Below are 13,773 nucleotides of genomic sequence, written 5' to 3'. Positions count from 1 at the left end.
AAGTCCCATCTTTTCTGCAGAGCGAGCTGTGTAATCATCATTTCCAATGTCCATGAATCCTGTAAAATTATACTATTGAAGTTAATGTGCCCTAAGTCAAACACATTCGTAACATATATATATAACGTATATATATAACACCCACATGTTTATTTTTTAGTTTTGCTAGCCTGTGCAGTTATAGCAGGAAGCAGGTAGCAAAATGGCAGTTCCCTGTCCTGCAAGTGTCTGCCATCCAGATACAGGGAGTTAAGAACAAATGTAGGAGAAAGCCGCAGAAGGATGCAGCATGCAGCCATAAAGGTTTCTGTGTCCATCCTCGTGCCACATGAGCACTTTTTTCCTGCGAGGTCAGAGTGGTGCTGCCCAGCACTCAGCTGTTTCTGCGGCCCGGCCCCATGCACATCTGCAGAGCCCTTCCTGTGCCGCGTGTCAGTCCAGTGACGAGTCTTATCTTTGCAGTGCCTACATAGACAAAGCGAGCGACACAGCTGAGCAGGTGATTCTGATAGACAGCCAGCTGAACTCTCCTGAAGGGCTGGCAATAGACTGGGTTCATAAGAATATCTACTGGACGGATTCTGGAAACAAGACTATCTCGGTGGCCACCGCAGATGGAAGCAGGAGGAGGACGCTTTTTAACAGAGACCTCAGTGAGCCGAGAGCCATTGCTGTTGACCCCACGAGGAGGTAGGTGTGAAAACTACAAACATTTCCATTGCCAACAGGGAAATTCCTGTCGTCTTTCTGCCTCTCTAACAAAACTCATAGGCACTACTCATTGCCATCAAGGCTTACGGATGCCCTTATCTTTAAAACATAATTAAATCCATTAAATTTAAATGGAACTGCTGAGATGTTTCAAAGAGATGGTTCAGCTCAATCTCTGCAAGGCTGCTGCAGTTAAAGCTCTGAAAATAATACCAGGTCATGTGTCAGATGGGCCTGAGCTGGCTCGGGCACGCAGGTTATGTTGGGAAATAAATAGTCTGACTGGAGTACGGGCGACTTGGCTAAGTGGAGTCTACGGATCTAGCAGAAACACCAGGAGTTAGTTTGCACGGGATCAACAAGGTAAGAGTTTATGTTCAGGTGCAAGTTGTGTGGCAGAGTACCCAGTGGGACAGGAGCACGTGGGACAGGTGGCTCTGCTAGGTGTGTATCAGAATGAGCTGAAGTGACTGAGGGGCTTCGCAGTATCAAGCAGAGAACACTGCAACTCCTACTCAGATCAATCGCGCAGATTTCTTACCTTTGGTTCCAATTTACTGTTTTCTTGCATCTGTTTCTTTCAGGTTCATGTACTGGTCTGACTGGGGAGACAAAGCTAAGATTGAGAAAGCAGGCCTCAATGGCGTGGGGCGGCGAGTGCTGGTGGCTGACAACATCGAGTGGCCAAATGGCATCACGCTTGGTAAGTGCCCAGATTAGAGCTACGCTATCCACTGTGGCTATTGTAAATTCATTTCTGTTAAGTAGGAAAACAAAACTGTAAATTTGTAAAGGCACCTGCAGACAAAAATCTGGAAATTCTCCGTCGCTCAGTATTCTTCAACATGAGTGATTTTGGTTCAGTAGCAAGCATAGGTGGTAAGTGTTGCCGCAGTCCTCGTATCGTACCTCATAACGCAGCAGCCTTGAGTTGCTTTTAGGTGTGTTTTAAGACAAAGGGAAATTTTGGGAGTGGTTTCTCTGGTCTTGTCTCAGAGACAATGCCAAGGTAATTCATTGGACTGCTTAATGCATGGAACACCAAGAAAAGAGACCCAGCATACAGAACCTGTTCCCTGTCAACGTGGCTGCCCAGCCTCTCTGGATGGGAGCAGCGAGACAGAGCCCGTCTCAGCCCATACCCTGCATCCTGCTGGCACACAGAGGGTCATTCTCACTGCTGCACCAAGCTGTGGAAGTGGAAAGGACATTTTCTTGCACTCTTGGGGCAGCAGGGGACAGCCTCATCTGGAGCTGCAGCCATATATGTTTAACACCGTACAGATACGAGGTTCTCTGCTTGATGTTTGAAAATTCTGGCCGTAAAAAGGACATAAGATAAAATGTTACTACCATCACGTATGGTTGAAGTGCTACTGCTGTGAATGAATAACGTTATTCTTTAGTATCTAAGAAATTAATAGCTTGTTTAATTACAGAATTCTGGTTTTTCTTTTTTTGCTGTTGTTTGTTTGTTGGCACTCATCTACTTGCACTTAGTTTAGTGAATCTCATCCAAAATAACTGGATTTGTTCCAGGAAAAGAAATTAATTTCATAGCCTTCTAAATAGCATCAGATCCTTCCCTCCCACTCTTACCTGCACCTTCCCCAAAATCTGTCTGGCTGTGGTAGGAATGTTCCCACCACCAGCATTCCCTCAGCCTGCAGCACAAGGACTTCTGAAACCCAGGACTTCATCACAGAGAATATGTAAATCGCACGGCTCCCTCAGAGGGATGCTTCATTTGAATCTCAGACATCGTTCTCCAGCAAGAGGCCAAGAACTGAATAGCCCTAAGCGATGAAGCCTCTTGCTCCCTGAGAGACACTGATGGGGCACCTCTGGGAAGCCCAAAGTGCTAGAAGCCCCACTCCTCCCAGTAACAAAAGAACCTCATTGTAGAAAGCTGTTAGCCAGGCACACACACACACACACCAGAATGTTCCTCCTTTTTAATCTTACTTATAAGGTCTTATCCCAGCATATCTGGGCACTGAATCAAAATCAGAACTAGTGTTAAAAAAAAAAAGGCCCAATAATAAAGAGATTAGTCATGCTGCCAGCAGGAAAAACATGCTGGGCAAGAGAAAAAGAGTTGCAGGAGCTGTGTGTAATTTTGTTTCATTGTGTTTTACTTCTCAGATTTGCTGAATCAGCGTCTCTACTGGGTAGACTCCAAATTGCATTCACTGTCCTGCATTGATTTCAATGGCAGCAACAGAAAAGTTCTGATCTCCTCTGTTGATGATCTGAGCCATCCTTTCGGCTTAGCAGTGTTTGAGGTAAGAGTCAAGAGCGGATACATAACAGACTGAGTCTGCAAGAGGTCTCAAAGCTCTTCTTGATTGAAAGCTTTGCCTTTTGCATAGCACAGAAAGCTCAGTGAGGGCGTTCGCTGCTATAGAAACTGATTAACCTGGTGTGGGTTCAGCAGGGAAAATTGTTTTCCAAAGCCCTTAATCAGGAGCAGTGCATTGTCTCATGCTTTTACCTAATGGAGTATGAGTGACTCCGTGAGGGCAGGTGGTGCCTGGAGTAATGCCTTCCACGTAACTGGAAAATGGTAGTGGCTTTCCCTTGATTTGAATTGAGCCAACTGTCCATGCAAAGGCCAGAACTATTAGTGAGGGACAGGAGAAGGCACTTACTGTGATCAGCAGGTGGGACGACTGTTCACTGAGTGCCATTGCAGCATGTCCTGTGTCTTTTGACAAGTCAGACTTTGAAAGGAGCTGCATGGGCTCAGAGCAGCCTCTCCGCCTGCTGCCAAGCACTGTGCTGTTCTCAGCATCTTTGTTTCACACCACGTCTGCATGCTTGTGTTGCGCTTTCCAGTGCTAACAGAATCCTCAGGGGAGGACGGCCTCTTAAATCTTGCAGCGTTGGCCTTGCAGGTTGATTGTTTCCATGTTTCCTCTGCCCATCTCAGTATCTGCAGAAGTATCCTCAGAAATGTGCTCACCTGTCTCAGGGGTCTGAAGGCTTCAGTTGGGAGTATCTGTGCCAGCAAGGCACTCGCCGGGCTCCCCCTGCAGTCACTGTGCAACAGTGCATTGCTGGGTTCAGGGATTTGGCATTAAAAAGGTGTTTTTGTTCACCTAGTTCAGGAAAAGTCAGATAATTCTCGTTCAAGCTGAACTGCTTCAGTTATGACACAAAAACCCTGCCACACATCAGAGAAATGTCCCTTGCCAAACAATTACAGCTCTGATCCTACAAAGACATACGCCTATTTTCACAAAGGCATTAGGCTTCCAGCCTCTGCTTTACTATATTCCACTGAAAACCCAATTACTCCTGTAGATTCAGTACTCTTGTACCATTCAGTGTCCCACTGCGTCCCACTGCAGCCTTACTTGGCATTAAAGAGAGTAATACTTAAGAGCAGTGCAATATTTAAATGTTCAGATCCTCAGATTTCATGAGGGAAGAACTAGGACCTGAACCCACAGAAATCACTACATAAATAGGCTTCCCCACTTCTGCCAGTGGTTTACACACAGCTACCAAGTGGCAGGGCCCAGGGCTGCTTCCTTGCAGTTCCTATCTCATGCCTAAGATTTAAAGTGTATGTTCAAATCCCAGGAGTACTCCAGGGGTATGGAAGACATAATGCAAATCCCTGCTTTGCCTGGGTGGAAGCAGAGAGACAATGCAGCCCTTCCGCACCCTGGCAGAGGATTGCCAAGCATCACTAGCCTGGGGCAGTGAAGTCTTCTCTATTGTAGCTAAGCCCCTTTGTGTGAATATTTAAATAAATATGGGAACAAAAGCTTGAACTTTGGCACCCAGCTCCAGGTAAGTTGTAGTAGGGAAAGGTGTCTGTTTGGGTCCCTGTTAAGGTGTCTGTCACAACCTCCTTTCCTTTTCTTTCGTGTCTTTTCATTTCACTGAACTAGGCAGGCTTTTGACACAGCAAAACCCTCTTCCTGAAAATCCTTTTTCCTCCTATGCAATGTGTGTGAGATCTAGGCATCTGAATTGGGGCACAGGTTTCCCCAGGAAGTTGCTGCTCTGTAGTTTTGTCCTGAATCAGCAGTGTTTGGAAGGACCTCTTGCATTGTTTAAACTCCGTACGCCTTTCCTTGTCTGAATGGCCAGTTAGAATAAAAGACAATCCTTTTGCTTTTGGTAGTTTGCCCTTGTTCTCCAGAAATGTGTCTTTCCTTACTGAAATGCACGTGTTTTTTTAGCATGCAGCACCATATATAGATAAATTCTAACTGAGCAACTAATTACTGTTTGATAACTGCAATCCTGTATACCTCCTTGACCAGGTATTTTGCATCTTCAGTCACAGCGGGCCTTACCAAAGATACTAATACAAAAAAGAAATAGATACTTATCTTCCAGGTGTGATCATAGGACAGGCTTCTTCACAGACACCTGTTTCACGCAGGTCTTATCTTTGTAAAGGAGAAAAAAAATCAGCACAGATAGCAGAAGTTTGTAGTGTAGCCCTTTGGTTCTGATTTTAGTCCACCTTGATTTAAAAAAAAAAGTTTCAGAATCAGAATGGATGCAAATCTGTGTGTAACCAAATTCCTGCACCCTCATCTCAGTCTCATAGCTACTCAATTTACTGAGCACTCCTATAACCACTGTACAAATGCTGTGCTTTTAACCATTAGAGATAACAGTATTTGAAAGAAAAAAACTGCAGGTAAAACTACCATGAATCAGAGGTGTCCCAAGGCAGGAGAGCAATGGATTGATTTTGTGATTACTGGAGTTTAATTGAGTATGAATTGGATTTGAGCAGGGTCAGGTCAGAATTTTTATGCACTTCCTGCAGGACAGAGTGTTCTGGACTGACCTGGAGAATGAAGCAATCTTCAGTGCAAACAGACTGAATGGCTTGGACATCTCTGTTTTAGCAGAAAATCTCAATAATCCTCATGACATCGTGGTATTTCATGAATTAAAGCAGCCCAAAGGTAAGACATGTCCTCAGGGTCTCGTGGCCTTGTATCAGACTTATTTGAGCTAGTAAATGAAATGCTTCCTGATGGTTCTTGATGAGAGAAAAAGCACAGGTAATAGTGTGAAATCAATGCCTGATGTTTGAAGTTCCTGTGTAATTATTTCCGCAGCAGCACTTATTGAAAAGCCTGCGATTTGTTAATAGCTGTTTAATTAGCATCTTTGGTAACAGAGTTACTCTTATCACTCAGATGTGTGCCATTCATTATCTGTTTGGGCTGTGCTGCAGTCTGGAAGTATTACAGCAAGGTGAGCATGAGGAGTGGCACTCACCGCTGGCTTTGCTAGCCGTAGTGGTGAGGCTGCAGTGGCACAGACTGCAGTGCAGTCGTCTGGCAGCTGGGGAGAGCTGCCTCATTCCCTTGAGGTCCTCACAGCCAGCACTGAAGCTCTGGCCATTTTCACAGCACTCATTAAGTGAACTTTTTAGAATGAAGATTGTGTATATCAGGCAACACATGTTGTGTATGTGTCTTTAGAATCTTAAGCAACTGCTAGAACAAATTGCCTTAGAACAACAGGAAGCCAATTTCTGACACAGGATAACTGAAACTACATGAGAAAGTTCAATGAGAAAAAATGGCTTACTTCTGCCTGCTGTTAATTGTGAGAGGATGTACAGCTGGGCAAAGGCTGCTCTCCTAGTTCAGCAGCATCAGTCTGTGAATGTTCCAAATAATTATTAGTGGTAATCAGTAAGCCATTCAAATGTCATCTCTACTGTGTAGCACTTTGAACTATTGGCTTGTGAATGAGTACGTTTGATCAAGAAGGCAAACAGAGCCACACGAAGCCATTTAAACTTTTATTCACTATAGTAGTATGTAAGATTTCACTCCAAACTGTAAAGATGTTTAAGCAGACCAATTAATTGAGGTAGGGAGTGGAAGAGAGTCTTCTTAGAGGACCTGATGTTTCTTTGCCAAGAACAAAAAATGAAAAATTAGGAAAATAATTTCTCTTTTCTTCCATCTTTGAATAGCTCCAGATTCCTGTGAGCTCAGCCCCCAGCCAAATGGAGGCTGTGAATATTTGTGTCTTCCTGCACCTCAGATCTCTCCCCATTCTCCCAAGTATACGTGTGCCTGTCCTGACAATATGCGGCTGGGTCCAGACATGAAAAAATGCTACAAAGGTAAATACAATGACATTGCTGTTGTGCTGTCCTAGTAAAATCATACTTACAGTGAAAGTACATGTTCCTGATGGTGGAACACAACCATTAGCTTTTGTGTTCCACATAGTTTGACTTCTGAACACAGCATTGTGCTGTTCTTTATTGAAAACCTGCATTATTTTTTTAAAAGCATAATCAGGAGAAAATAGAGTGGAAAGAGGGAAAAAAAGTGATGATGCCTAGGACTAAAAGAGTGAACGGCCAATAAATCATAAAAATTCACCACATTAGTGCCCTATAGAAACTGGATCTGGAAAGGCCACGTTCATTGCCGATGAGTCTGGTGATTACACTATAATTTTCCCTAATATGCAAATAGTTCCTGGTTCAAGTTCAGTACCTTCCCAAAAACAAGTTTTGTTTTTTCTTTTAACTTCTCAACTATCTTCTAGCCAAAGAACTTTATTGCTATTAATAAATTAAGCTTGATTTCAGGTAGCTGCCGGTAAAGAACTATCAGTGCTCTATGTGGCAAACAGATTTGGAATTCTGTTTCTGTTCCTAACCAGTAAACATCACAGTATTCCCCAGATTTACATCACCATGTGTGATTTTGTGTATTTATTTTTACTAAATTTCATGTTTGTTTTTGCTTTTCAGATCTTCCAACTACTTCAGCTACTGTACTGGTTTCTACAACCACAGCATCGCATACTGCCACTGCTTCCACCATGACCCCTCCTGGCAGTGCCAATACCACCACTGAAGTCATCCCCAAAGCTGTATCAGAAGCTACAGTTACCACCTCAAGTTTTCATCCAACCCCGTCCATCCTGATAGATTCTGAGATGACCACTGGAAACAGCAATTTATCACAACACTGTAAGAGAATTAGATTCCTCTTTTCTTTTTCAATATATACAGTATCACAAAAACTAATGTACCATCAGAGACCTTACCTAGCAGCTGAGCTATAAACAGGTCAGATGCAGGCCCATCCTGTTGTGTAGCAAGAGAATTAGATGTTCTTTATGCAGACTCCTCTGTTACCATAGCTGATGTGATTCCACTCGGTCAGGATTTTAAGGGCAGGCTTTCAACCCATACCTGTAAAACTGACTCTGGAGATGAGGTCCTGCAAATTCATACTAGTCCTTGCCCTGTTCCTGCCACTAGTTCAGCTTCAGTGTTGCTGGTAGTGCTGCATGCCTAAGTATGGATTGCATCTGGAAAACTAAAAAAATAAATCATCCCTGTTTAACTAGGATGCCTATTTGGAATAATAGTGATTCAGTACACTGTGTACTGCATGTAGGAAAGCAGAATCGGATTTCTAAAATTAATTCTCCTAAGTACTGTTTGTGCAAATATCCTTTCAAATGTATTAATTAACCAATCGGAGCTAAGTTCTTTAATTGTCTATGTTTGAAGGTATTTAATAGGTTTTCATTCCTAAGAAGAAACAGCTCAGCCCAGCCCAGATTTGTGTGTACCTGCTTTTCTTTTCATCCTTCTCCCTGATTATTTTATTGCAAAATTTTTTGTAAACTCTTTGATAACAAAAACTTCCCGATAGGCAGAAAAACACAGTTACTAACATAAAACATTCTTCAGATATGATTTCAAAGCCAGTGAACAAGTGAAATGATCAGCAATACTTTTGTAATTGCAGATTCAAATAATGGTCAAGGCTTTGATTCAACTGTGACAGCAGCTGTTGTTGGAATTGTCGTTCCTGTTGGTAAGCTGATTTGATTTTAATATTTCAGTATGGTCTCCTTCAAAGTTTGCGTAAATAGACTCCTCTGACTTTGAGGACTTGTGAAGGAGTAGAGGAACTGCTGAAATGCGGCAAAGTGTTCTGGCTTTCAGACAGTTGTACAAGAACAGATACTTAGATGGGAGCATCCCAACAGATTACTGCTCTCCCCACAGAACTAGCTAACCTAGCTAACGGCAGTTTCTTTCCCCTTTCCTCAGTGGTTATTGGCTTGCTGTGCATGGGGGGATACCTCATCTGGAGAAACTGGAAACGGAAGAATACTAAAAGCATGAATTTTGATAATCCAGTATATAGGAAGACCACAGAAGAGGAAGATGAAGATGAAATCCACATTGGGCGGACTGCCCAAATTGGACATGTCTACCCAGCAGTAAGTACCTGAGGAACTTGCTGACAGTGACTAATTTTGTTGAGGGATTATATACAGAATTATCTCCAGCTGATTCCATTGCTGGTTATTTGACATATAATGACAAAAACCAGAACTTTTTAATATTTCAATAATCACAGAATAAGCAGAAGCCTAGATTTATAGGCAGCATTATGCAGTGTATGAGATTTTTAACAGGAAACCCAACTTAGAACCAAATTCTGATACTGTTGCTAATGCATCAAAATTCACAAGTCAAAACTTCCTCCTTAAGTGTGTTTTTCTTCCTTCACAGCGTGTAGCATTAAGCCTAGAAGATGACGGCTTGCCATGAGGATACAGTTGCTGCTCCAAACAGAACGCACTGAACAAATTTGCTTTGGATCACAAAACCTGCTTCTTCTTTTTAATCGTTATTTATGTTGCAGAAGGGTAACCACAAAGTTATAATGAACAGCAAACATCCAAAGGATGTGAGAGTTTTGTATGTATAATCTTTTATACACATTTTAACTTGTTGCACTACCCATTTGTGATAGTCAATAAGCAACTGCTGAGCTACTAACTCAATGTACATAACCAGCCAGGCTGAAGGTTCAGTAGCTATTGCTTTATTTTAAGACTATATTTATAGATATTTTGTAAATATATTGAATATGCTTTGTGGCTATCCATCAACATAAGTAAAACAAATTCTGTACAGGCAGTTTAGAAATATTTATTAACAAAACCTGGATTATAAGATCTGATCTGTAAATATAGTAGAGGGGTGAGAGTATTTATTTTTTTGTATGTTTGGCTTGCTGTGCATAGATTATCTGTGTATATCTATCTAGTGTAGATAGATATAGGCATATAAATATATACATATATATAAATATATACATATATTTTAAAACTACGATGTTTATGAAAATTAGGGATAATTGAATTTTTACAGGATGTTGGAAGTTTGCTTTGAAATCTAAAGACTAAGTAAGAAACAGCTGTACTGTAAGATAGCTGATAAATGAAGCACTCCCATAACAGAGCTCCTGTTTTCCAAGCTGGCTTGCAAGGGTTGCTTTTATATTTCCCAGTCTAGCCAGGTTCATCTGCAGTGCTTTTAACTTAAGAGCTGTTGCTTACAGCATTTCAGTCAGGAGGAATTCCTACAGAGCCCAATTTTTTCATTTTGTATTGTTGCTTTTTACGGTTCAGTACAAATTTGGTTTAGCATATTTTTTATTTGTTTTTTAAATGTAAATCTAAATGTTTTTCCCCGATGATCATCTTGCACCATTCAAATTAGCTTAGAATTAGTAGAATCAAAGATTAGCCATATACTTTCAGATACCTAAAATGAGCTCTCTTATCTGGCTCATCAGGAACAAAACACAGTAACAGTTAATTTCTTGCCTCCTACTCTTACTGATTAAGAGTCCAAATTTAGAAGAGGCTATGGGGTAGTGTCTTGACTCACCATATGTAGAACGTGAATGCTTACAAGCAGCCTGCACCATGGCAGATCTGATGTAACACAGAGCACTATGCAAGGAGGTCAAAAATTCACAGCTTTGTCAGTAGCTGATTCCTGTAATTCAAAGGTATCTGAAAAAATAAAAAGAAATCATCCCAGGAAGAAAAAGTTGTGAGCATTCTGCTACGTTAATAACTGCCTTTCATTCACTACTGTTCCCAAACTTTGTTTCTCTCTCCTGCCAGGCCTTAGTAGCACAATGCTGTGTTACCATCATCTCCTAAGACAAAGGAAGCTAAAATATGCACTGTTTCTCCCAAGATAATTACAATGAACAAAACACAATGAAGATCAAAATAGTTTACATAATCCTGCCTATTTCTGCAGCAGTAAGGGGTCAGGATACTCATATTTACCCATTTATTGGTGCGGTTATTTCTTTTTTTTGGTCTCCTGTTGAAGAATGTAATTTGTGCTTGCTTGTGATTCCAGGATACTGCTTTAAGGAGAAATACAGAGCAGCATCTCTCTTGCCATACACGCTTCCCCTCCCTACACAATTGCTATTTTCTCAGTTCCCCTAGAACATTTAAAGTTCTGCACACTGAGCTGGAAGACCCTAGTAAGGCTTTGCATTCAGGTTCGAAATGCTTTCTATCAAAACCGCTGCAGCTCTTTGTCAGCAAGTGCTGTTCATCTACTTCAAAAGGTGGGTTCATGCTCTCCTGTGCTTTTTTCAGACAGCTAGTCACACCAACGGGGCCTTCTCCAAGCTGGTGGTTTTCATCTATTCCATCTAACACAGCTGACCATTTCCTACCCTTGTCTTTCATTCAGTTGTGACAGGGTGATGGGGTTTGGCTGGGTCATTCCGTATAAAACCCAGTGTTTTTCCTCATTTCATTCTATGCGTTAAAATTCCTAAAAAGTGAATATATCCACCTAGCACTGCATGTTGGATGGCACCTCCCTGAACTGTACCAAAAGCTAGAGAAATCGTCATAGCTTTTTTTGCATTGATCACAGCTTTTGTATTCAAGTGAGTAGAAGAAGCTAATCCTGATTATATTTTTTTCTGTTTTTTCCTTTTTTGTTTTTCTTTTAGGAAAAAAAAATTAATAGTATAATCTGAGCTGGACTTTGATTCTTGACTAAAAAATGGAACGAAGTGTCTAAAGACCTAGTATATGCATTACGATACATGCACTCAAAATGCTCACTTCATGGCCTGTGTAGACAATGTATAAACGATCAAGCATCCTTCTATTCAAATTTTAGATTTAAAGGCAGTAAAGAAAATGACTGAGAAATCCAGTTACTGTTTTAAGGTGTGAAGCTCTGTTTCTGCAAATTCATGCACTGTGTGCATGATGAAAAAAGAGAAAAGGCTATATGTGGTAACACTGTAACTAACAGACATATGTAAATATATTTGAAAGTTCTACAGTTTTGATACTTTTTTAAGAACACATACACACAAACCTGTATAAAAGGCTGCAGGTTTGTTGTTTTTTTTCAAACCATTGTAAATGAACTCAGTGTGCAGTGTTAATTTCAACCTTTACAGATTTATAACTACTGAAAAGTCAAACACCAAATTTGTTTTTTTAAGAAATTGATTATTTTAAATAACGGTTCAGATTGTTAGGATGATATTTAACATTGTAATCGCTTCTGATCTCTGTCTTGTCAAGTTCTGTTAGAGTAAGTTCTTGCTTGGTGCCTTTTGTGTTTCAGTTTTGCTATGGACAAAAGGACCAGGGAGGGGCGGGGGAGGGATCTGCTCTGTGTAACATTTGCTGTACTTACATAAATAAGGATTACAGAAAACCAAATGAATACATTTGTAAAACAGTGCACTGTTTCTATAGAAAGATTAAATTTTTTTTTTATCTGGGCCTACTGAACTAATTCCATTATAGCACTTAAACTGCTGTCTCTTAGACCTGGTACTGTATTATATTTTGGTCTGCATTTTCCTTAATTCTTAACTGCCCAACCTGGAAGCAGGACTTGGGAGACATGTTGTATAACTTAGCTGTTCTCTTCAGTTTCACTTGCATCTTTAGTAGCTACAGCATCACAACAAGAACACTGAAAGCAGTTCATGGATAAAATTAAATGAACAGACTGTTTTCTTCTGAACTATCTTCCTCTGCCACTTAGGTTTTGGCTACCTTCAAGTTACATGAAAAATAGCATCTCATTCGTTATTTCCTTGAGCTAAACAATTATATCAATGATGTAATTAAAATAAATCGGTAAACCTTGCAGTGCTACATTGGTCCTTACCCAGTTGAGAAGAACATTAAATTTTAACAGGAAGTCTTTTTTTTTCCCTCCAAGGTTTTGTGATTCTACACTGTATTAGCAATATTTTGTTTCACTCTCTACACATAGTAACTACAATACGAGATAATTCATACTAATTCTGTGCTGAGTACTTTCCTTAAGAGGCTGTATCACTGCACTTAGAGATGTAAATCTCTTTAGTGTTCACATTATGTGTGCAGCCTGATTAGCTTTCGGCCTTCTGCTGGAGTACGTCCCCATCATTCCTTACACTGAGTTTGCACGCCATCAAAGGAAGCCTTCCACTTTGTGAAACACTTTTAAATGTCACAGCCTATCCTTCAAGACGGGAGCTAGAGCCATGGACTAGTGCAGGTTTTTTCACTGTTCAGTACAGGCAGTTACAGAGTACAGCATACCCAGTGCTAATTTCAGTTGTCTCAACACTGGAGGGATAACACGCTGGCCAGCTCAAAACCACTAATTAACAAATCACACGCTCACACTTACTTTGCCAGTCCCGGTACCTTCTATTCAAGCAGCTACAACAGGAGCACTTTGTAAGCATGTGCAGTGACAGTGGATGCTCTGGAAACAGCACACTGGTTGATGAAGGTATCCACAGCGTCCCAAAGTGCCAGCTGCTTGACATTTGTTGTGGTTTATCCTGATGACAACAGCCAGGGCTTCCGCTTTGAAGCTGTGTGTTTCTACAACTTGCAGATGATCATTTCCTGTGGTTTTCTCAGCTAGCAAGTCTAGTACATTTGAGGATTTTTTTTTTCTGCCTGAACAATAGGACCTGCTAACAAAAACAAAACAAAAAAGTCGTCTTTGCAGCAACATCTATGAGAAGAAATACAAGGCCGGGGCGGGGGGGGGGGAGGAAGGTGGGGAGATATGTAACAAGCACACTGATGGCTAGTTAGGATGGAACCCCAATTCTGCTTTGCAAGGAAAAGGGATTTCCCACCCCATTCCAAACCACACACACCAAAAGCACCAACAAGGGAAGTGCTGCAATATGCAGTTTATAGAGATGGTATTAAAAGAGT

At 41.2% G+C, this 13,773-nt stretch overlaps 1 protein-coding gene and 1 long non-coding RNA gene across 3 annotated transcripts in view; one reads left to right on the top strand and one right to left on the bottom strand.

Moving 5' to 3' along the window:
• LRP8 (LDL receptor related protein 8) overlaps positions 1–11,149 on the top strand; it is a 171,163-nt gene extending 160,014 nt beyond the window's left edge. For both annotated transcript variants that reach the window (XM_040565447.1, XM_040565448.1), the window contains 9 exons: positions 463–690; positions 1,296–1,414; positions 2,857–2,996; positions 5,510–5,651; positions 6,680–6,832; positions 7,475–7,696; positions 8,487–8,555; positions 8,795–8,967; positions 9,263–11,149. In XM_040565447.1, the coding sequence (XP_040421381.1) occupies positions 463–690; positions 1,296–1,414; positions 2,857–2,996; positions 5,510–5,651; positions 6,680–6,832; positions 7,475–7,696; positions 8,487–8,555; positions 8,795–8,967; positions 9,263–9,301 (1,285 nt within the window). In that variant the 3' untranslated portion in view covers positions 9,302–11,149. The remainder of the gene's footprint in view (positions 1–462; positions 691–1,295; positions 1,415–2,856; positions 2,997–5,509; positions 5,652–6,679; positions 6,833–7,474; positions 7,697–8,486; positions 8,556–8,794; positions 8,968–9,262) is intronic.
• On the bottom strand, positions 6,738–9,059 carry LOC121073917. The gene is made up of 3 exons (XR_005822007.1): positions 8,976–9,059; positions 7,922–8,040; positions 6,738–6,824 (listed from the first exon to the last, which is right to left on the bottom strand). It is a non-coding gene; the product is annotated as an uncharacterized LOC121073917 (long non-coding RNA).
• Positions 11,150–13,773: the final 2,624 nt, after the last annotated feature.

Source organism: Cygnus olor, chromosome 8 (assembly GCF_009769625.2).
Source record: "Cygnus olor isolate bCygOlo1 chromosome 8, bCygOlo1.pri.v2, whole genome shotgun sequence".
In the NCBI taxonomy this organism is placed as follows: Eukaryota; Metazoa; Chordata; class Aves; order Anseriformes; family Anatidae; genus Cygnus; species Cygnus olor.
The sequence above is the reverse complement of the archived record's forward strand: the minus strand, read 5'-3'. Positions and strand labels throughout refer to the sequence as shown.